Source organism: Perca fluviatilis, chromosome 4, assembly GCF_010015445.1.
Source record: "Perca fluviatilis chromosome 4, GENO_Pfluv_1.0, whole genome shotgun sequence".
Classification (NCBI taxonomy): Eukaryota; Metazoa; Chordata; class Actinopteri; order Perciformes; family Percidae; genus Perca; species Perca fluviatilis.
The window spans coordinates 29,108,027-29,131,242 of record NC_053115.1 but is presented as its reverse complement, the minus strand read 5'-3'; the positions used below and the strand labels follow the sequence as shown (position 1 = coordinate 29,131,242).

Genomic DNA, 23,216 nt, shown 5'->3' with positions numbered 1-23,216 from the left:
CAATTAAAATGAGCGTCACTTTACCAGCTGCAACATTGTGTTGGACACACTACTGTAATAATCATAATCCAGTAATATATTGCACTTAATTCTGAAATAGGCCATTCTACATAATTAGTTCTTTTACTTTTGGTACTTAAAATATATTTTGATGCTAATACTTTTACTTCAGTAAAAGATCTGAATACCACTGCCTCCACTGCCACCTAGCCTTGAGCAGTTAGTTAAACGGTGCATTATATCGAGGCTGATTGAACAGCTGATGCAATCGGATCTGTATTCTGACTGTGTTTTTCTTGCAGGAACCTGCTGCTTCCTCGTGGTATGGCTTCTGAACGTCCGTGGGCTCGGTTCCATGTCCGGATCTACAGGGCCGAGGGTCTGCCCACCATGGATGCAGGGCTGATGGCCAAGATGTCAAAGGTCACTGACCGGACGGTCTTTATTGATCCCTACGTACAGGTGACCTTCGCTGGACAACAGGTACTCAGACGTATACATACACAGGTGTTGTTATATATATTCTCCTCCAGGAGGTAGCAGCCCGCACCAAGAACTTTTTGAGGAACTCGGAAACTAAATTTAGTACTAGTTCCTGTACTATATTTCCAGGTACCAAAAAAAGTATCTGGGGGGAAATTTCAGGGTGGAGCTTGCAGGGCTGAATGTCACTGATTGGCAGTGGTGGAAGAAGTACTCAGATCCATTACTTAAGTAAAAGTACCAACACCACAATGTAGAAATATAAATACTCAATTATAAGTAAAAGTTTTGCATCCAATATCCTACTTTAATAAAAGTACACCAGGATTCTTCTTCTTCTTCTTATTTTTTATTATTATATCAAACTATTCAGGTTCTTAAGATGCGGTGGATACACAAACAGAAATACGCAAAGGCAACTTTCTGTTGCTAGTTTAGTTCCTCTGGTTTGAAAGTTCTTGGAACGTTTTAGTTGAAAAATGCTAATTGCCTGTTAATTGTAAAACTAGAAGTCTGCAAATCTGAAATTTTCTAATCGTGCTGTGTGTTTGTGTGTCTGAAGGGGGAGACATCGGTCGCCAGTGCCACCAGCTGTCCAGTTTGGAATGAGGAAATCTTATTCATTGAGCAATTTCCTCCTCTGGCTCAGCGAATCAGAGTCCAGGTCCTCGATGACGCCAAGATGGGAGACATCGCCCTGGCAACGCACGTCCTGGACCTGCAGCAGATTTCAGACCCCACCAGGAACGGTACAATCTGCAGAATGTTTTTGTTTTTACTTTAATGGTACTCTACTAAACATCAGAAATCACCTGCAGAGAGAACCAGGTCTTTATCTGACACAGTCTTATATCGGCAAAAGCCCTTTATTTTTAATTTCATCAAGTTTTAGTACATCTTTTTAGATTTCTGTTGCACTACCATCATTTAACTGAACACCTCCTGCTCAGATACTTCACATTAAAAGTCTTTCATTGTTTCAACAGGCATACAATTATTACTTCCTTTCCTGGTAGGCTTTTAATTGACAGTAGCTTAACAGTGATCAAAAGTAAGCAAAAGCAACTAGAATCAAGTGAGTGAGAACAGTGTTAGTGTCAAAATACAAAGTGCTTTATCTGAATGGTGTAATATGGCATGATGTTGTTGTTGTACTATCAGAATCAGTGCTGTTGAAATGATGTATGTACATTGTCTACGTTAAGAATTGAGCGTTACATTTACATTATAAGCCTTTAATAGAGACCAGCTTTGACTTGTTTGTGCTAGACTCTGCCATTATTTAATTTTTTTTTGAGAATTTATGGTAACAAGGAAATATCTGTCTGTCTGCAGGGTTTAACCCCACCTTTGGTCCATGTTGGGTGAACCTGTATGGTTCTCCTCAGAACTCCACCCTTGGAGACATCCACCAGGTAAACCAGATTCCACCAAATGAAATCTAACATTTAAATAAATTAATTGTATTTTTGGGAAATACACTTACCTATTTTATTTTTGAGAGTTAAATGAGAGAAATGATACCACTCTTATGTCTGTACGGTAAGGCTATGGCCAGCAAATGTTGAACATTTCTCCTTTACTGTCCAGACCTCTTAAGGAGTCCAGCAGATATTGTCTGAGCCATAGGTCAAATCTAAAGTTTGTACTTTGGCAGGATACACCCATACCATTGGTTGTAACACTGCCCTTTTCAATCCAACTCAATGGGCCCTATCTTGCACCTGGTGCAGCGCAAAGCCTGACGCAAGTGTCTTTGCTAGTTTAACCTTCTAACACTCTAACATTATTCTGGTCAAAAATGACCGATTTACACATTCCCTGTACCATAAATATGGCATTTTTCATCAGATTGCCTCAAGACCTTATGATATCCTTCACAAAAGGCTTTTGAACACATAACATTCATTGTGACTTCTTTCTTTGAATTTTGAGTGATTTATTCAACTTAGTCACACTTCTTTTGTTTACGGTCAAAAATGACTGCCATAGGAAATTAATGGGAAATAGTATAATTTTCATCCAGGAGATAAAAGACATCTCCATAGACACACTCCTACAACTTTCCTGTGCTTGTGTACTGAAGGAATTTATGCTAAAAATGTGACAGATGACTGGTCTGGCCCTAAAAAGGTTAGACTTAATCCTGACTCCAATTCTGTGGTCACTACACCCTGAATAGTGTTCGTTTACTGGTAGATCAGAGAAATAAAACTCAGGATTCGTTCAGTTAAAGTTATAACAAGCTTTAGTGATAAATGATATTGCAGTCTACAATTACGTGTACACAGATCAGATACTTCAATACAAGTCTATCTTTCACCTAACAAACAGACAAAAATTTCCCCAGCATCTGATGCTGCTAAGTTAAAATGCTGTCTATTTATCCATTTCTGTCCCATCTTCTGGTAGTGCTGTCATCAGTTTGGATACCGTCCAGATCTTCTGGCTCCAGTCGGCTCCTAATTATATGTAACACAATGTATGAAAATGTTACCTTGGCTTCTACAATTCCCAGGTCAAAAGAGACAAGCTGTTATTGTTGGATTTGAATACTTGTGTGTTCTTAATCTTCTGCAGACTTAAGGAGTTGCGTGAGAGCTGAGGCCATTTCCATATCTTGCGCTTGCAAAACACTGCACAATTGTTGTCTCGGTCTCCTCCGGTCAGAGGAGACCTTTTTTCAGTTCCCAACCATTCCCTGGGTGCCAATATCCCATACTCCCTTTATAATGTCTTATCACTTTAAAAACCAGATAAAAAAACCAAGAGACAACAAGGTCAGATCATGAACTCTAAAAACCTCTCACTTTATTCTCACAAAACATATTCCAACAGTACCCATTCACAGGTGCAAAGCTTCAATTTGCAAGGGACACAGCACCATGACTGCCATTTGCCAATTGTGCGTGTAAACCACCAATGTTCGCACACACATGCAACGCACGCACACACACACAGAAACACACACAGAAACACACACACATGTACACTCACTCACACACACACACTCTCTCTCTCACACACACACACACACACACACACACACACACACACACACACACACACACACACACACACACACACACACACACACACACACACACACTCACACACACACACACATACACACACACACACACACACACACACACATACATACTCATGTTGTCAGTTCATGTTGTCATGTTGCCACTTGTGCATGTGAACCACCAATGTTCGCACACACATGCATGCATGCATGCACGCACACACACAGAAACACACCTACAAACAGACAAAGACACACACACACACACACACACACACACGCATTGTAGATGTTAATGTTCTAATAAGGTTCTTTTACAATAAATATTCTATTAAAAATACTTTTTGTCATTTTTATTGGCATTTATGTTAAAATAAGAGCAGTTAAAACTGTCTGGTCAAATTTGACCGAAAACAGTAAATTAAGGGGGGTAGCAACAAACAAATGCACCTGCGGCCATCTTTGCGCCCATGGGCGTGCTGGTCATACAGGGAGGTGTGTTCAGGTGAATTCTTGCTATCTTGCGGCAGCGGGAAGTGATTGTGCCATTGACCAACAAAAACCTGGTCTAAAGTCAATAGCGCAGCATTTCATTGTTATTTTAACAGCAAATTAGTAAAATGCGCCTAGGCTTCTGCACAGCGTGCGCACACTATGCTTGTTACACACACACAGGGAATCGCAGCAGCACACAAACATGCAAACGATTACAAATAAAAATATTAAGGTACAAACGCGCCTGGCTTTTAAAGGGAATGGGAGATGAAACTTTGATTGCATGTTACACCCAAAACACACCTATGAATTAATGAAGACACTAAGTACAACCCTTTTGAACCATGCGCCCGACGCACAGACCCTTTTTTCCGCCGTCAAACTACTAAAAGTGGATTTGGACACTCCCTAAACACACCTGCGCCAGGCGCTTCACGCCGTGCACTTAGATCATTAAAATAGGGCCCAATTTCTGCAGGGTTAAGTTGGTGACACACCGGGGAGATGGTAGGCCGTCGGTCCAAGTTGGGCTGACCAAGAGTCTCCGTAGCCTTAATTTATGTGGTGTTTCCCGCACCATAGCCCCCTAGCAAGCCAGATAGGTGTGCTAGCTGGCTTGCATAGTCGAACAATCTAAACAAAACTTATCCAGACTGAACTGGACTAACCCTCTCTCTCCTACAGGCTTTTAACCAGGGTCAGGGTGAAGGAATCTTCTACCGTGGTCGAATCCTCCTCGCTCTCTACGTGGAGGTATACTCCTCCCCTGCTGCCGTCGTCCCGGATACAGGCTCCGCCCCCTTTGGAAAGGTACCTCCTATTTCCCGTTTTTCATAAAAGTTACATCAGTGTATTTAACCACAGACCTTCAAACAGATTAACAAGCCAAGCTATTTTCTCTTGCATGTTTCATCTGAGTCAGGATATTGTTACCTTGGCAACCACAATATCTAATAATATCTTATGTGACCTAAATAATACTCAACTGATCTCAGCAACTCTCTTACATCACCTCACTAGCCATTTCTGAAGACCTGCCTCCATTTTTGTTCATAGATGTGTTAGATGGCCAAGGCAACTTGTTTTGTTTACGATTCGCAACGTCTAGGCTACTTTTATTCTGTTTACTGGCCGATTACAGCCATATGTATAGAGCAGCCTACCCCGCTAACTTCGGACGAAACTACGCTTTGCGTAGCCTAGTTTATTCGCTCCAAACCAGTTGATGAATATGCACCAATTTTGCATTTCTGTTTTGCAACATTTCAAAAGTTTGCTTTACATTTTTTTTTGACAATTGAATAGAAATACAATTACTAACTCTTGTGTAACTCCTTCTTGTGTGTCCTTAAAGGTGAAGGGAGCACTGGGGAAGCTGGGACTGAGGAAAAAGAGGAGCAGCAAAAAAGACAAGAAGAAGGAAGGTCCGTCTATCTACTGAGGACAAGCAGGAGAAACTAGAAACTAAACTTTAAAGGGGAGGGTGTAGTTTCCTATCATAATTCAATAATGTTGGTAACACAGAATAGAGAACAAGTTTAATGTTTTAATTCAAGGACATGGATGGACATCAGCTTCATCTCTCTGAATGTCCAGAACAAAGATAGCCTAGGTCCAGGACATGTTTAGCCTAGCTTAGCACACAGACTGGAAGCAGGGGGAATCTGGTAGCTCCTTTTATTGACCCAGGGTAAGACAGCAAAACAGGGGATTCACAAAATTTGAATTGAACTGAATTATTCAAAGTGTAGTTTAAAGATACTTTACTGTTTATTTTGTATCACTATTTGTATTTGTTTCACAGCTAGGATGTTGAAATAATGAAAGTATGCTCTGGACCTCCTTTATTTGTAGTTTAATCATTGATTTGTTGACTTGCTGTCATAGTGTCTGTTGCTACCAGTGGATTGGTCGACGAGTCAGGGGAGGCGGGAGTTGAGGTACCAGAGGCTGTTACCATAGATATTGAGGAGATCCACCCACTCCCTGAGGTCAGTGCTGCCACCACCAACACCATCATCATTAACGAGCCATTTTAAACACACTGTGTTGTATACTTGTATATCATCTGCATAAAGCATTAAAAATGGAGAGAGTGATGTCCTGTAGCTCTCAGGTTATTCCTCTTGTTTTTGGTCCTCAGGGTTTCCAGGGACAACGGGAGGACTTTCTGTTGTTCGCATCTCTGTTTGAAGTCACTATGATGGACCCATCTGTAGGAACCAGACCGGTGACCTTCGAACTTTCCATAGGTAAACAGTATTTTATATCCTACAAATGACAATTGTTTGCTTACATACACATCTGTACTAGGGCTGCAATAATTGTTTTCATTGTCTATTAATCTGCTGATTCTTTTTTTGATTTTTGAATTAATCCGGTCAGAAAACACTGATCAATCACAATTTTAGCCAAAAGTAATATCTTTAAATGTTTATCCAACAGTGCAAAACCTAAAAATAGTCAACTTACTTATATATAAGACAACGGAAAGCAGCAAACTCTCACAATTCAGAAGCTGGAACTGAAGAATGTTTGACAATTTTTCTTTGAAAATTACAGAAACGATTTATTGATTATCAAAATAATTGTTGATTCATTTTCTATAGATTCATTTCAGCTTTAATCTGTACAGTTTAAGGACTTTGTCACTGCTTTTAAACCCAGACATTAGTTAAATGTTCCATCCATCTTTGTCCGCTTATCCGAGGTCGGGTCGCGGGGGCAGCAGCTCCAGCATGGGACCCCAAACTTTCCTTTTTCGAGCCACATTAACCAGCTCCAACTGGGGGATCCTGAGTCAATCCTAGACCAGGTTGGAGATATAATCCCTCCACCTAGTCCTGGGTCTTCCCTGAGGCCTCCTCCCAGCTGAAAGTCCCTGGAACACCTCCCTAGGGAGGTGCCCAGGGGGCATCCTTACCAGATGCCCGAACTACCTCAACTGGCTCCATTCGGCGCAAAGGAGCAGCAGCTCTACTCCGAGCTCCTCATGGATGACTGAGCTTCTCTCCCTATCTCTAAGGGACCTTGTACCCTGGATCTCGTTCTTTCGGTCATGACCCAGCCTTCATGACCATAGGTGAGGTTAGGAACGAAAACTGACTGGTAGATCGAGAGCTTTGCCTTCTGGCTCAGCTCTCTTTTCGTCGCAACAGTGTGATAAATTGAATGTAATACCGCTCCCGCTGCGCCGATTCTCCGACCAATCTCCCGCCCCATTGTCCCCTCACTCGCGTTCAAGACCCCAAGGTATTTGAACTCCTTCACTTCCTGTTTAAATGTTGTTTCACATAATTTATAATCATGCAGAGCACAGAGTCGTTTGGACTAGTGCTAATTTTGATTATTAACAATCAGTTCTAGTCAGTGTATTGGGGTCTGCTTTGGGTCAGAGTTGGCAACTGATGGCAGATTTAGGCCACTGCTGAGCCAGACCCCTTTGGCTACCTGGGGTTCATACTGTATATGCAATTTTATTTCCAACTTCAATCCCCTGAGCTCCACAAGCTGTTGTTTCTGTCAGGAAATTATGGGAAGGCAGTGGGGGTTAGGAGATCCAAGAAGAGCCAGATCAGGGAGGAGCTGAGGAGGAGGAGCTGGGAGGAGCTGAGGAGCAGCAGGGAGGATCTAAATGAAGAGGTGCAGATTCTGCTGGAGTCAGAGGAGGAGCTGAACAGAGATGAGGTGCTGAGTCCCGAACCTGAGATCAGATCTGTGTCTGCTGCCATGAGACCCCAGTCCACCGAGTACAACAGGTAAGTAACCTCTGCACCCACACAGGTAACTACTGCACCTTGAAATACTACACAATCCATCTATTTTCTGCCACTTCTCTGGCTGCAAGATGGTGGAAGATGGCCAAATAGAAGACATCCTTCTCCCCAGCCCCATAATTCATTTACCTCTGGGTGATCCCAAAACTTTGACACGTTAGATGGGATAGTTAATCTCTCCACTGTGTGCTGGGACTGCCCTGGAACTACCTTGCCATGTTATGACTTTCTCTAGGTCTCCAATCCTGGCTCCTCCACAGAAGGCATGTCAATTAGGTTTAGGAACTGTTCCTTCCCTTGCCCAACAATATTCTCATTAGGATCCTTCCCCCAAAAAATTAATCTTCCCCTTTCTGAGTTGAGTTGCAGCTTGTCTGCGTCTTACAAAGGTGCAGCCCTTCTGGCCTCCTGACACCAGTCTGCCCTTCTTCATCTTGGCAGCTTTCTTTACTGTTAAGTAGATGCCTCTAAAATGGAAGCCTTGAACATGACCCACCCCGTTTTCATGCCTCCAACATCTAACGGGATCCTATTTCACCTTCCAGGAGAGGGTAAGGAAGCTCCTAGGACAGGATCCAGTAGGTGGCTCCAGAATCCCAAATCCAGTCACTTCATACTGAAGATCCTAATTTGTAGACGTTCTTCAGTGGCTCTTAGTCCAGCCACTCACCTGGCACCAATTTGCCTTTGAAGACTCTACCAGGACACAGGGACACACAAAGCCCTCCTTGGCCTTTGCTTAGCAGGTAGAGCGTGTTGTTCACTAATCACAGTTTTGGTGGTTCAGTCCCTTGCTGAAGTGCCCTTGAGCAACAACGCTATAGTCCATATATTTCCCATTTATCATGACAAGGTGGCAATTCTTGAAAGAGCAACGTCCATAGTAACTACTCCACAAACACTGGCCACTTGCTGTCTGTCTGCTTGACTGTCTAGTTCTCTCTACATGTCTGTCTCTCAGGTCTTTCCAGTGTCTTTCACTCCAGCCTCCCTCCGAGAAACAGAAGCCGTGTCTATTTATCTGGAGTCAGTTTGAAGATCACAACTTTCGTCTCTATCAGGCAAACTGGCTCAGCAAAACGGCCGACAGGCTGGTGAGAGACAAGTGATCTTTAATTTTTATTAACACATGGAGTGTATCACTCAATGCCTACAAAGTGTGGTCACATGTTGTCATCTCTGCTCCCTACTCCTCTTTTAGGAGATTGGTCTTGATGAGGTGGAACGTCTCTTGAGGAGGCCGAGGAGTAACGCAAAGGAGCGTTTGGAGGAGGTGCTGCTAGAGCTGGTGGCCTCCTGCAAGTCAGTCTCCTCCTTATGAAAATTTGATTAAAATAGATTTAGTTTGGTTTGATTTGATTTTCCTGTCTCTCTTTCTGTACTCTTGTCTTTCTCTTTCTCTGGTCTCCTGTCTGTCATTTTGTCCGTCTCTTCAGACAGTTTAGTAGTTTTGACGACAGGAGGTCTCAGTTTCGCCCCAATAACCTTGACAGATGCAGGAAGGAGTTTCTCAAGAAGAATTTGGTGAGTGTGTCCTCACTTGTCTCTCTTTCTACATGCCTATTCATTACCTGTCTCTCTGTCTGACTGTCTTCCTGTCTGTCCCAATGTCTGCCTGTCTCCAGGTCTTTCTGGCCAGACAGGCAGTGAGGGCCAGGCGGCGGATCACCAGGCGGATGGCCAAACAGAAGTTGATGGATACCAGGAAACTCCTGTGGAAACTCCGCCTGCTGGCTAAGGAGGTCAGCGGTCACCATAGGCAGTGTTGGGGAGTAACCAGTTACATGTAAAGGCATTACGTAATCTGTTACAGTTAATGGGAAAAAATTTGTAATTAATTTACAATTACCTATGAAAATTATTTAATTATAAAAGCTAGGCTATATGTTGAATAATATTAACTTTGATGCTTGTTTTCATTCATGTGCACAATGTCTTTTTTTTTGCCATTTCCAGCCATAGCCGTTGAGATAAGTTTGGTGCTATTCTGTGCTTTTGATTGGTTCTCCTACTTGAATTTGCAGTGCCACCCATCTGTTAGGTTGATACTGCCAGGTTTAAACATTTGAAAATGGTTAACAGTTGAAAACATTCATTAAAAATTTAGAAAAGTAATCAAAAAGTAATTAAAGGTTATAAGTTACATAACTTTGATAAAGTAATTGAAATATTTACACTATGTAACCTATTACATTTCCAAAGTAACATTCCAAACACTGACCATAGATCACCATAGGTGACAACAAAGACATCCAAGGTTGCAGTATGTTCAATATGTTGAGGTCTGACACCCCCTCCCCCACACCACCCTCTCTCCAGCCCCAGACTACCATCCCAGATGCATTTTTGTGGTTACTAAGTGGAAGCAAGCGATTGGCTTACGTCAGGATCCCCTCCTACTCCATACTCTTCTCATTGGTGGAGGAGCAGAAGGGGCGGGACTGTGGCAGAGTCACCACCCTCTACATGAAGGTAACCATTCTAACACTGATGTCCATCTCTCTAACACTTTTGATTTCGCTCTCTATTTCGTCTCTGAAAAATGTCTGTCTGTCCAGTCTCCCGGAGGTTCCGCAAGTGAGATCTTTGCGAAGCTGGAGGTCTACCTGTGGCTCGGTCTGGCCAAGTACAGTAAAGAAGCCATCACCTGCTTTCCGGAGGAGTTTCTGCCGGTCTATGAGGAAGAGGAAGAGCAGAGGAGGCTGGTCCCTGTCGGGCAGAGGAAACTTCCTGTCAGTCTGTCCTGCCAGGGTTAGTAAGCGGGGGGCGTGGCTTCTGCACAGGATAAATGCTCAGGAAATCTTGTCAGTTATTAGTTTTATTCTACAATCATGAAGCTTCAACTGGAGTCAGCAGCAGTCTGTCCTTGTTAGTTGAAGGTAGACCTTTCTCAATGTCTTTTTCTCTCTCTATCTATCTGTCTATCTCTCTGCAGACAGCAGATATTTCCAGCTACGATGTCACCTGTACCAGGGGCGTGGCCTGATGGCTGCAGATGACAACGGTCTATCAGATCCTTTCGCCAAAGTCGTCTTCTCTACACAGTGCCAAGTCACCAGGGTAGGTACAACTGTCCCGCTGTTTAAAAGGTTATTATTGTTCATTCAATAAACAACTATAATTAACATTATAACTCCTGTCTGTACACAGGCTTTTTGTTATAAATTTGTAGTCTCAAAACTCACAGTAAATATTACACAACTGCTTTCACATGTAGAACTACCCATGACCGGTCAAAACTACATTTGTAAAATTGGTGGAGTGCCCATTTAACGTACACATTTTAATACATATTGCGTGTGTGTTCAGGTGTTGCATGGGACTCTATCTCCAGCCTGGTGTGAGTGTTTGTTGTTTGACAGAGTTCTGCTGGAGGGAACAAGGGAGGAGCTCCAACAAGACCCACCCCTCATCACCATTAACATCTACAACCACAACGTCATGGTAACGCTGACATTCTTTTACTTCTTATCCTCACACATTCTGCTGCTGTTTCTAGCCGTGATGTTCTGTGTGTGTGTGTGTGTGTGTGTGTGTGTGTGTGTGTGTGTGCACGCACATGTGCGTGCAGGGCAGTGTGAAGCCTCTGGGTCGGGCGTTTGCAGAGCCGGAGTTTAAATCTGTGGAGCAGTACTACCAGAAGCCCCATCTCCGTTTCTATGACATCAGCATGGGCAGGGCCCCCGCCGGCGAGCTGCTGGCTGCCTTCGAGCTCATCGAGCTGGACTACTCTGGGTTTGGAGAGGTGACACCTGTCAAACAATCAATGTCTCCCTGTTTGTACCTCTTTATTGTCCATCATTTCTAACAGTGATAATAACATTGTTTGTAGCTGAGATCTGGGAACAGAGCACTGGTGCCAGAATAAGAGGTACAATGTGACTTTTGATTTTGAAAAATTATTTTTTTGTGAAGCTGTGTAAACTGTTTTCAAATTGTGTAGTATGATTAATCAAAAGACATGTTTGAGGGCGCCTGGGTAGCTCACCTGGTAGAACGTGCGCCCATATACAGAGGTTTACTCCTCGACGCAGCGGTTCAACTCCAACCTGTGACCCTTTGCTGCATGTCATTCCCCCTCTATCTCTCCCCTTTCATGTCTTCAGCTGTCCTATAAATAAAGGCCTAAAATGGCCCAAAAAATATCTTTTATTTAATTAAAAAAGACATGTTTGATGTGCACATTAGCACGGAGGTCTTTGGTCATTTTACAACAGTCTGAAACAAAATGTAACCAGCGGATCTGCTGGAAACGTACTTCCGTTGATCCAGACTATAGCCTTAACCTAACCAACCCAGCCATGGAAGGAAACTAGAACTAGCCAATCAGAGTAAGAGAAGAGTGGGTCATGACTTCCACATTATAGTTATTGGAGCACAGAGCAATAAGGGGCGGGACTTAGAAGGGTCCATTGCAGTCTAAGGGCAATTGATCAGTTATGTTTCTGTTAACATGGTTCTTTTCTAGGGATGAATTGATCTAAAATCCAAATGTGAACTGATTCAAAGTTTTGAATTTATTTCAGTAAGTTCTACAAAGATCCATCTCTAACTTCCTCTGTGAGCTCTGTGATTGGATGTTCCTCATAGCTATGCTCTCTGGCATTCGTAGTTGACTTTTCTCCAAAAGGTTTTGAATAGGAAAATAATATTGCCCACTGCAGCCCTGTGTCCCAGGCAGTGTGGACCCTCAGGAGCTGACCTATCTGGAGGATCAGAGATGTTACATCATCCCTGAGGGTGTCCGCCCGGTTCTGAAGACCTTCAGGATTGAGGTTGCACGCACGCACGCACCAGTGTAAATGTGTGTGAATGTTTATCTGATGAGCAGGTAGCTTCAGCCACAGTGTATGCATGTGTGTGAATGTTTCCCGTACACACACATAAACACACACACACACACACACACGCACTGTGTTTAAGTGCTTTTGGTACATCAGGCTGTTGGATCTGTGAAGTAACTTAGTCCTACCGGTGCGTTTGTGTGTGTGTTCAGGTGCTGTTCTGGGGTCTGCGGGAGCTGAAGCGGGTGCAGCTGTTTGAAGTGGAGCGCCCACTGGTGAGGGTGGAGTGTGCAGGACGACAGCTGGAGTCTGAAGAGATTGAGAGCTACGGCACTCACTCCAATTTCAAAGAGCTGGTCCGCTATATGGACGTGGTCAGTCAAAGTAGTGATGGTTACTGACATTAGTTACAGTGGCTACTAAAGTCTACACATCTGGCTTAAAGAAACACACCTGCATACAGTGTAGAGACATGGCTAATCTTCTCTTTCCTGTTTTCCTTTTTCCTTTTCCTGTGTGTGGTCCAATAGGAGCTGCCAGAGCAGGCCTACCTCCACCCTCCTCTGACATTGTTCGTGGTGGAGCATCGGGCATTCGGTCGGCTCGCTCTAGTCGGGACCCACGTGGTCCAGAGCCTCATGAACTACACCCCGCGCAAGCTAGGGGGGGAGGGAGAAGAGGAAGAGGACGAGCCAAAACCAAAAGGTAAGCGCTATGGAAGAAGCAGGGACGGACTGGGGCTAAAAAACAGCCCTTGACTTTCTCCCAAATAGGCCCATCATCTGGCCATTCGCCCGTAGCCGTGCGTGACAGACACTAGCCAGGATGTCCTGATACAATGCCACAATACTGTAGCCTATCAGACAAGGTATTCACAGCAAGTAACATCTCAAAATCAATGATGATAATTGGGGTTGTGTTTATTAATGAAACCTCAGCCTTCAAATAAAAACAAAAAATGTACAATGCCATTACATCTGCATTGAAAATAAAATACAAATAATGAAATGTCACTGGCTACAGAAACCCCAAATTACACAAAGTTGTAATTAAAAACAGTATTACAGTATTACAGTATTACTGACAACACTTTCAGAGATAAAGTAGGCTACTTGCTGTACCTGACCATGGGGATTAGATATATTGTAGGCCTATACCAAAACTACACTGAGAGTATTAGTTACTATATATTATAATTATTCGACTATAAATGTATATAGCGTGTTGCTTTGTGTTAAAGAATTAGCATTGAATAACCTATTTAATATTTTGTCAGTCATATTACACTTTTGATTCATATTAAGGCTGTGAAATGATGAAAATTACTAGGCCCTATCAATTTTGTCTGTGAAGCTTTCACAAACAATCACCAGGTCTTTGCCAGTTCCGCAATAGAAAAACTGCACTCTGATGGAAGACAGACAGAAAGTGCAAGCTAGGATTTTTTGGTTAAACTTTTGGTTAAATTTGGTGAATTATTTAGCCCCCTTCCCTGTTTGTTAGCACGTTTAGCGTGGTACCAATGCATGCCTGATGTTTTCCCATTTAATTTAATACCATAGTCTTCATCCTAGCAGCAAAACTGATCTCAATACAACCTCTGATATACAACCAAGTGAAATCGCGGTCAACCCACGATTCATTTCTAACGCGTTTATTGTTTCAAATTAACTTAACAGAAATTATTAAATACGTTAAGTTTGAAAGCACTAAATGGCACGATCATTTTCATAATCATGATGCACACTCATGTTGAGCTATGTAATTCACTAAGCTAGGGATAAAGGCAGCCTATAATGTTTCCTGCTCCTGGCACATACCAGTATAGAGAGCCAAAGTCACGCCCCTTCCGGTGGACCTCATGGGACCTTAACTCAGAAAAAATATGAACGGTAGTGAACGGCAAGAAGCTAATTATTTTTTGATCCCGTTTGAATTGAGCCATGGATTACAAATATAAAGTTCGTCAATTTAAAAGATAATATTTCAACCGAAGAAAGTCTCAGTTAGCCGTAGGTTTGTCATATGACCACTTAGTTTTGTGTGAAACCGCTCAGTGAACTACATCTCCCGTCTCACACAATCTACCTCACCTAGCTTGATGCTCAGCTTGCTCGCTAGCTAGCTATCTTAGCTCTGTTAAACAACACATGTAACGTTATCTTAACTGCTGTGTTTTATCCAGTGAAGTGTTTTCAGTAGCAAAAGAATAAGCAAGATCCTCTGCTCATTTGAGTAACGTTACATCCCCGGTACGATCCACACAGACATCGTAGCTTCAGCGTATTTCAACGTATTTTCACAGTCTTATACTTCAACAGTTTAACAATAAACTGAGACTTTCTTCGGTTGAAAAATAATGTTTTTAAATTGACGACCATCATATTTATAATCCATGGCTCAATTCAAACAGGACCAAAAAATAATTATTATCTCTCCATTGACTCTCGTTCATATTTTTTTATGAATTAAGGTCCCATGGACCGGAAGTAGAAGGGCAGGACTTTGGCTCTCTATTGCTGATGTGAAATTAACTCACGTCTAATGATGTAGGCCGACTCTTCTTCTTCAGTTTTATTTTTACACATAGCATATAAGTGATTGTATTTGGCAGTTAATATCGCTTTAATAGACTTTTTTTGTGCCGACGGCCGTTGGTTGGAAGGCCGTTCTGGACTTTTCCAGAACGCACAGATTGTCAGTCCGTCCCTGGGAAGAAGTGATGGAGATAGTATTCACAGTAGCAGTGTGTACTAAATAGTTTGAGTTTTGTAGACATTTTTGTAACATCCAGACTAGGTACTAGGTATATAGATATGTTTCAGAACATTTTAATTAACCATTTGCTAAGCCCTGTCCCCCTTAATTACTGTTGCTATGCCTATCAAGCTTTCCGTTGTCAGACGGCACCTAATGCAGTTTAAAATAACAGTGGCAGATTAAGATGTAATTTTTTTAAGCAGCTTCTCATTTCCAGCTGGTGACTATTGCTTTTGTTTGCTGAATTGACAGCTGTCACTGACAGATTGTATCAGCTGTAGCTAGCTAGCTACAGTGGGGAAAAAAGTATTTAGTCAGCCACCAATTGTGCAAGTTGTCCCACTTAAAAAGATGAGAGAGGCCTGTAATTTTCCTCGGTAAAATAAGTATTTGGTCACCAGTGTTGGGAAGGATACTTTCAAAACATATTTCGTTACAGAATACAGAATACATGCCCACAAATGTAATGTGTAACGTATTCTGTTACGTTACTCAATCTGAGTAACGTATTCTGAATACTTGGATTACTTCAGGATTACTTCCATATTGAATTGCGTTTTATAAGTGTAGGAATGCAGCTATCACATCCAGCTTACTAAACAGGCCTATAATGGTGTGTTTTCTTTTTATTCCAACTAGCTGAATGTGTACCTGAACAAGCAGATTGATTATTTTATTGGTAGTCCCGAACTGCATACTACAAAAATCTAACCGCAGTCTTGCTACCACGAGCTAATTTTAGCTAACGTTAGCTAGCATGTCAAACGGGGCTAGTCAGTCGTTAAACGGCTCTGGAGCTAGTAAATCAGCACGTAGGAGAATGTAAAGTCGCACGTCAATGTTAAAATAGCAAGGTGACCAGTAAAACTACAGAAGACGACTACCCTTGGCTAATTAAAAAAATAGCTTACTTTAAGATGCTTCTTCAGGTTGGAGGTGGAGTAATTTGGACGCTGAAAGGAGGTTGGTTGCTGGCAAGCAGAGGTTGCACTGCACAGTTATATTTCATTCTCCCTGTTCGTTCTTTAATGTGAAATGCTGCTTGAATTTCCAAGTTAGAAACTTATTCCTGTCCTGGCTCTGTCGTGCCGGTTCCGACTTATTGTGACTGATCACGCAAATAGCTATTTTTTTTTATTTCATATCAGGGCTTCTGGAAAATGCATAGAGTTGCCTTAATTTATTCAGAGTGAATAAACTCGTGAAACAGATAAGTATCTTCATGTAATCCATTGATTTCAACAATGTAACTGTATTCTAAATACCAACTATTTAAATTGTAACTGTAACGGAATACAGTTACTCATAATTTGTATTCTGAATACGTAACGCCGTTACATGTATTCCGTTACTCCCCAACACTGTTGGTCACCTACAAACAAGCAAGATTTCTGGCTCTCACAGACCTGTAACTTCTTCTTTAAGAGGCTCCTCTGTCCTCCACTCGTTACCTGTATTAATGGCACCTGTTTGAACTTGTTATCAGTATAAAAGACACCTGTCCACAACCTCAAACAGTCACACTCCAAACTCCACTATGGCCAAGACCAAAGAGCTGTCAAAGGACACCAGAAACAAAATTGTAGACCTGCACCAGGCTGGGAAGACTGAATCTGCAATAGGTATTAGAAAATGGAAGACATACAAGACCACTGATAATCTCCCTCGATCTGGGGCTCCACGCAATGATCACAAGAATGGTGAGCAAAAATCCCAGAACCACACAGGGGGACCTAGTGAATGACCTGCAGAGAGCTGGGACCAAAGCAACAAAGGCTACCATCAGTAACACATTATGCCGCCAGGGACTCAAATCCTGCAGTGCCAGACGTGTCCCCCTGCTTAAGCCAGTACATGTCCAGGCCCATCTGATCCGTGTAAAGGAAAGAATGAATGGGGCCATGTATCGTGAGATTTTGAGTGAAAACCTCTTTCCATCAGCAAGGGCATTGAACGTGGCTGGGTCTTTCAGCATGACAATGATCCCAACACACCGCCCGGGCAACGAAGGAGTGGCTTCGTAAGAAGCATTTCAAGGTCCTGGAGTGGCCTAGCCAGTCTCTAGATCTCAACCCCATAGCTGCACCCGCTTCAGCTCCATCTTTGGAGGGAGTTGAAAGTCCGTGTTGCCCAGCGACAGCCCCAAAACATCACTGCTCTAGAGGAGATCTGCATGGAGGAATGGGCCAAAATACCAGCAACAGTATGTGAAAACCTTGTGAAGACTTACAGAAAAACATTTGACCTCTGTCATTGCCAACAAAGGGTATATAACAAAGTATTGAAATTAACTTTTTTATTGACCAAATACTTATTTGCAAATAAATTCATTAAAAATTCTACAATGTGATTTTCTGGATTTTTATTTCTCATTTTGTCTCTCATAGTTGAAGTGTACCTATGATGAAAATACAGGCCTCTCATCTTTTTAAGTGGGAGAACTTGCACAATTGGTGGCTGACTAAATACTTGTTTGCCCCACTGTACTAATAATGTTTCTAACATTATTAAACTTTGTTTTAAACCTGCAAAAGTGTCATATACACATAATATCATGCCAACACAACCCAGTATAATAATGCAAAAAGACTGAAGCTAACAACAACAACAACAACAACAACAACAACTGAGAATCCCTGCATGTGAGCTATGCTCTGTGGGTTTCTCTCCTAAAGTTTTTATGGACATGATTTCTCTGTGTCTCTCCAGTGAGGCAGAAAAAAAAAAGATCAACGAAAAAGATCTTACCTCTGATGTCATTGGAGCGTATTGGACTCAGCGGCCTGTCAATTAAACAGTCAAAGATTCCTTTTAACCCCATCAAGCTGGTTACTGTACGTATATTTATTTCCTCCACTGTGTTTAAAAACATTAATGTTCAGACAAATTTCAACCAGATTAAACGATAAAGGATTAAATAAATGGTTGATGTTTTTTTTAATCCCGTTCAGGATCCTCTGAAGAAACTGACAAAGAAGGGCAAGGAGCTAGAAGAGGAGCCACCGGAGTTGGAGGAGTTGGATTGGTGGTCCAAATACTACGCTTCACTAGAGGAGATGGAGAGACGGGTGAGACACTTTTATATCTGTCTGTCTAAATAAATGTGGTAATAACGTTGAAGCAGAAATTACAGAATAATTGCAGTAATACATATCTAGGATAATTTAAAGAGTTAACCTTATCTTTTTTTTTTGTCCAATTTTTTTTAAATTAAAGTTTACATTTTTACAACAGGTGACACATAGCACAAGTCGTGGTGAACAAGGTGTAGTGAAAACAGTGTGTCATTTCCCATAGCCACCCATACCCAGTCCCATACCCACCCACAAACCTACCCAGTTCAGGTCCAAAACAGATGGGGACACACAACACGGACCCATGGACACTGACAAACACACACCAGTAGGGGCACACAACATACAAAAAATAAATGTAAAATAGATAGATAAATAGGAAGAGCAACAAGAACAACCAAAACAAAGAGGGGGGGGCAGCTGGTGTCAAGTGGAGCGGTCCAGAAGGAGCTCAGTCCTCCAAGTCAGGAGATAAGCTGAGGGAGTCAACAAGTTCTAGGAAAGGGTTCAATGTCTCTAGGAATGTCACGATAGAGCACCTCTTTAATCCAATTAATCCAATGGTTGTGTGTAGGGGTGCGGGAAAGCCTCCAGTTGAGGAAGATCGGAGAGATGTAAACACCACCTTAGTGCAACCGGGAGGCCAGTGTCAGAGGAAATGAATAAAATGGCTGACAAGGGGTTAGGGGAGAAGGTGTCAAAAATACTCATCCAAAAAGTAGTTAATTTAGGGCAAAACCAGAACATGTGAGTATGGTTGGCAGGAGACTGGTTACACCTGTTACAGGCGTCCCGGACAGTAGAGTATATTTTGGACAGTTTCGCGTTTGTATAGTCTGCCTACTTAAGTGAGCTACTTACACTGTATATCCCAACACGCCCCCTTCGTTCTATGGATGCTGGCCTTCTGATGGTCCCAAATATAAATAAAAGATCAGCTGGTCACCGGGCCTTTGCCTTTCACACACCCTCCCTCTGGAATGGTCTTCCATCCAATGTTAGGGAGGCAGGCTCAATGAATATTTTTAAATCAAGACTTTATTCAAAGTATTATGGACATGTTTAAAATCCATAACTTTTGAACCATTGTTTTATTGTTTATTTTATTATGCATTATCATTCGTTGTTTTATTTCATGTCTTTTTTCATGTCAATTTTAACCTGTGGTATTCCAATTGCATCCCTTTTTGTGTTGTTGATTTTATAGGTTATATTTAATTCCGCCTTTTATATTGGCTAAATTGTAAATTTTCAATTTTTGTTGTGAAGTGTTCTGAGACCATGGTCCATGGTGATAATTCACTATAAACAGTGTTGGGGAGTAACGGAATACATGTAACGGCGTTACGTATTCAGAATACAAATTATGAGTAACTGTATTCCGTTACAGTTACAATTTAAATCGTTGGTATTTAGAATACAGTTACATTGTTGAAATCAATGGATTACATGACGATACTTCTCTGTTTCACGAGTTTATTCACTCTGACTAAATTAAGGCAACTCTATGCATTTTACAGAAGCCCCGATATGAAATCGAAAAAAATAGCTATTTGCGTGATCAGTCACAATGGAGTCGGAACCGGCACGACAGAGCCAGGACAGGAATAAGTTTCTATCTTGGAAATTCAAACAGCATTTCACATTAAAGAACGAACAGGGAGAATGAAATATAACTGTGCAGTGCAACCTGTGCTTGCCAGCAACCAACCTCCTTTCAGCGTCCAAATTACTCCACCTCCAACCTGAAGAAGCATCTTAAAGTAAGCTATTTTTTTAATTAGCCAAGGGTAGTCGTCTGCTGTAGTTTTACTGGTCACCTTGCTATTTTAACATTGACATGCGACTTTACATTCTCCTACGTGCTGATTTACTAGCTCCAGAGCCGTTTAAAGACTGACTAGCCCCGTTTGACATGCTAGCTAACGTTAGCTAAAATTAGCTTGTGGTAGCAAGACTGCGGTTAGATTTTTGTAGTATGCAGTTCGGGACTACCAATACAATAATCTATCTGCTTGTTCAGGTACACATTCAGCTAGTTGGAATAAAAAAAACACACCATTATAGGCCTATTTAGTAAGATGGATGTGATAGCTGCATTCCTACACTTATAAAACGCAATTCAATGTGGAAGTAATCCTGAAGTAATCCAAGTATTCAGAATACGTTACTCAGATTGAGTAACGTAACGGAATACGTTACAAATTACATTTGTGGGCATGTATTCTGTATTCTGTAACGAAATACGTTTTGAAAGTATCCTTCCCAACACTGACTATAAATAACAATAAATTGAAAAATTAAAATTATAGTGGACTTTATGAAGGACCTATCTATAGGTCTTTGACGCTGATGACCTTTATTGTGCCAGGCCCTAAATGCGAGGTCTGACCATAAAAGGTGTAAAGACATGGTTTTTAAGCAGTGTGGTAAAGATGTAAGGGCCCTGTAAGCCAAAGTTTTTCCTAACTCCAGATCTTAAGCGAGAGGGATACAATTGGGCATGCATAGCCAGAGAATTTATCGGTAGGAGCTCGCTTTTCTGATAGTTGAGCTTGTAGCCGGAATACACACCGAACTGTTCCAGAATGTTTAAAATCACAAAGAGTGAGGCGGCTGGGTTGGAGATGTACAGGAGCAAGTTATCCGCATACAATGAAACTTTATGAGTTGTGCCAGACCGTGTGATGCCTTTGAAAGGGGTGATAGAATGATTATATAGGGTATTTCACACTGTTCCTTATGGTCTCCTAATGGGGTATGTAACATTGGTTGGGCTGAAAATGGCCTGGTTTATATTTTATTGGCCCTTATGCATCCCTGTGTTTTGGCCCTATTTGTAACAAGAGCTTTTCTTCCAAATATGGTATATCATGAATATTTAGATGAGCTGTGCGCTGATTGGTTGAGCGAATTGCCATACGTACACATTAGAGACGCGCGCTGATTGGTTGAGCAAATCGCCATACACACACATTAGAGACGTGCGCTGATTAGTTGAGCGAATCCCCAATACACACACATAAGAGACGCGACAGAATCTCATATTCCAGACACTGCAATGTTTCCTTACCAAATTCACTTCTGAGACTTTTTTATGCGAGAAATCAACTATATAAAGCTCAAATATGGGCCGTTTTACAAAAATGTATGGCTAATTGCAAATTTGGTAAGACGTGTCGGACTTTAGGAGCTCCACAGAGTCTGACGAGAAAGCGGCAGACTGCTGGTCTCCATACCCAGCGCAAAGTCACCCTTTGTGGATACTGCACTACCGGGGCTCCGCGGCCGGCTGCCGGCATAACTATAATATATTTACGGTTTGAATTTCGTCACGCCACTTATAACATCATTCCCCAATGTCTTATAAAGCTTGTGTCCGACTTGATTTTAAGGCATTTTTATGAATGTGAGGCGTCTTTGTAGGACGAGCAGCTGCTAGCTATATGTCCCATTCAATACAATGGGGAAATATCGCAGCTAGCTAGCTACACTTTCGGCATGACTATAGTATATTTAGGGCCCGAGCGCCGACAGTGGCGAAGGCCCTATTGAAACTGAAGGAATTATTGTTTCTTTTTCCCGTCAAATGAATCGCCTTTTTGAGGGGCTTAACATATTCAAAAACTCACCAAATTTGGCGGTCGCATCAAGTCTGGTGAAAATTTACGTATTTTATGGGTTTCGGGAATAGCCGCACGAAAATGGCTCGCTAGCGCCCCCTAGAAAGTTAAGAAAATTGATTGCGTTTAACGTAGTCTCACGAAACTTGGTAAACATATGTAACATGTCAAGATGTACAAAAAACTTCATTAGAGCCATACCCTAAACCCAACAGGAAGTCCGCCATTTTGATTTCAAAGTTCGAAATTAGTGCGATTTTGGCCATTTCCACATGTCGTACTTTAACGAACTCCTCCTAGAGATTTCATCCGATCAACTTCAAACTCGGTCTGTGCCATCTTAAGATGTTAAAGATGAAAAGTTGTTAAAAGAAAAACTTTTCGTCATAGGGCGTGGCCGTGGCGGGGTGGCCATTTTGTGCGTTTCGCCGCCGAAACAGGAAGTGGGTGTAACTCGAGTGTACGTTGTCCGATTACCTCGAAACTTTTCAGGATTCATAAGAGTCCAACCCTAAGGACAAATAAAGGCCGATATTTACTTAAAGTCATAGCGCCCCCTAGTGACAACAGGAAGTAGGCCTAAAAGTCAAGGTCATTTCCACATGTCGTACTTTAACGAACTCCTCCTAGAGATTTCATCCGATGGACTTCAAACTTGGTCTGTACCATCCCAACACCTTAACAATGAAAAGTTATTAAAATAAAAACTTTTTGTCAGACGGTGTGGGCGTGGCGTGGCGGCCATTTTGAGCGTTTAGCGATGAACAAAGAAGTTGTTGTAACTTGAGTGTATGTTTCTCACGAATCACAAGGGTCCAGGCTTGAAGACACCTACAGGCCAAAATTATCTTTTGGTGATAGCGCCCCCTGCTGGCAACAGGAAATGCGCCTTATATGACAAACATCATCCGATTTACATGAAACTTAGAATGTGTGGTCTACATGTGATACTGATCCGCCCCCTAAAATATGACCACGCCCACTTACTCAGGCCACGCCCCTTTCATAACATTTGAACCGTTTAAGGTAGAGTCTCGTGTGAGGTGTCATTGAACTCAGCAGAGACTTCGTTTTTAATTGGTGATGGTTTGACCCGCCCCCTAAGCTTTAGCCACGGCCCCTTTCATAACATTTGAACCATTTAAGGTTGACCCTTGTGTGAGGTATCAATGAACTCAGCAGAGACTTCC

General features: G+C 42.1%; 1 protein-coding gene across 2 annotated transcripts in view; it reads left to right on the top strand.

The window, feature by feature from the left end:
- Positions 1-23,216, top strand: part of LOC120557470 (fer-1-like protein 4) — a 77,024-nt gene that overhangs the window by 13,515 nt on the left and 40,293 nt on the right. For both annotated transcript variants that reach the window (XM_039797824.1, XM_039797823.1), the window contains 22 exons: positions 303-483; positions 1,046-1,232; positions 1,819-1,898; positions 4,694-4,819; positions 5,364-5,433; positions 5,897-6,000; positions 6,153-6,261; positions 7,536-7,767; positions 8,747-8,879; positions 8,987-9,087; positions 9,222-9,309; positions 9,411-9,527; positions 10,105-10,257; positions 10,344-10,536; positions 10,721-10,845; positions 11,095-11,229; positions 11,357-11,530; positions 12,450-12,560; positions 12,782-12,943; positions 13,100-13,274; positions 18,039-18,163; positions 18,281-18,397. In XM_039797824.1, the coding sequence (XP_039653758.1) occupies positions 303-483; positions 1,046-1,232; positions 1,819-1,898; positions 4,694-4,819; positions 5,364-5,433; positions 5,897-6,000; positions 6,153-6,261; positions 7,536-7,767; positions 8,747-8,879; positions 8,987-9,087; positions 9,222-9,309; positions 9,411-9,527; positions 10,105-10,257; positions 10,344-10,536; positions 10,721-10,845; positions 11,095-11,229; positions 11,357-11,530; positions 12,450-12,560; positions 12,782-12,943; positions 13,100-13,274; positions 18,039-18,163; positions 18,281-18,397 (2,998 nt within the window). The remainder of the gene's footprint in view (positions 1-302; positions 484-1,045; positions 1,233-1,818; positions 1,899-4,693; positions 4,820-5,363; positions 5,434-5,896; positions 6,001-6,152; positions 6,262-7,535; positions 7,768-8,746; positions 8,880-8,986; positions 9,088-9,221; positions 9,310-9,410; positions 9,528-10,104; positions 10,258-10,343; positions 10,537-10,720; positions 10,846-11,094; positions 11,230-11,356; positions 11,531-12,449; positions 12,561-12,781; positions 12,944-13,099; positions 13,275-18,038; positions 18,164-18,280; positions 18,398-23,216) is intronic.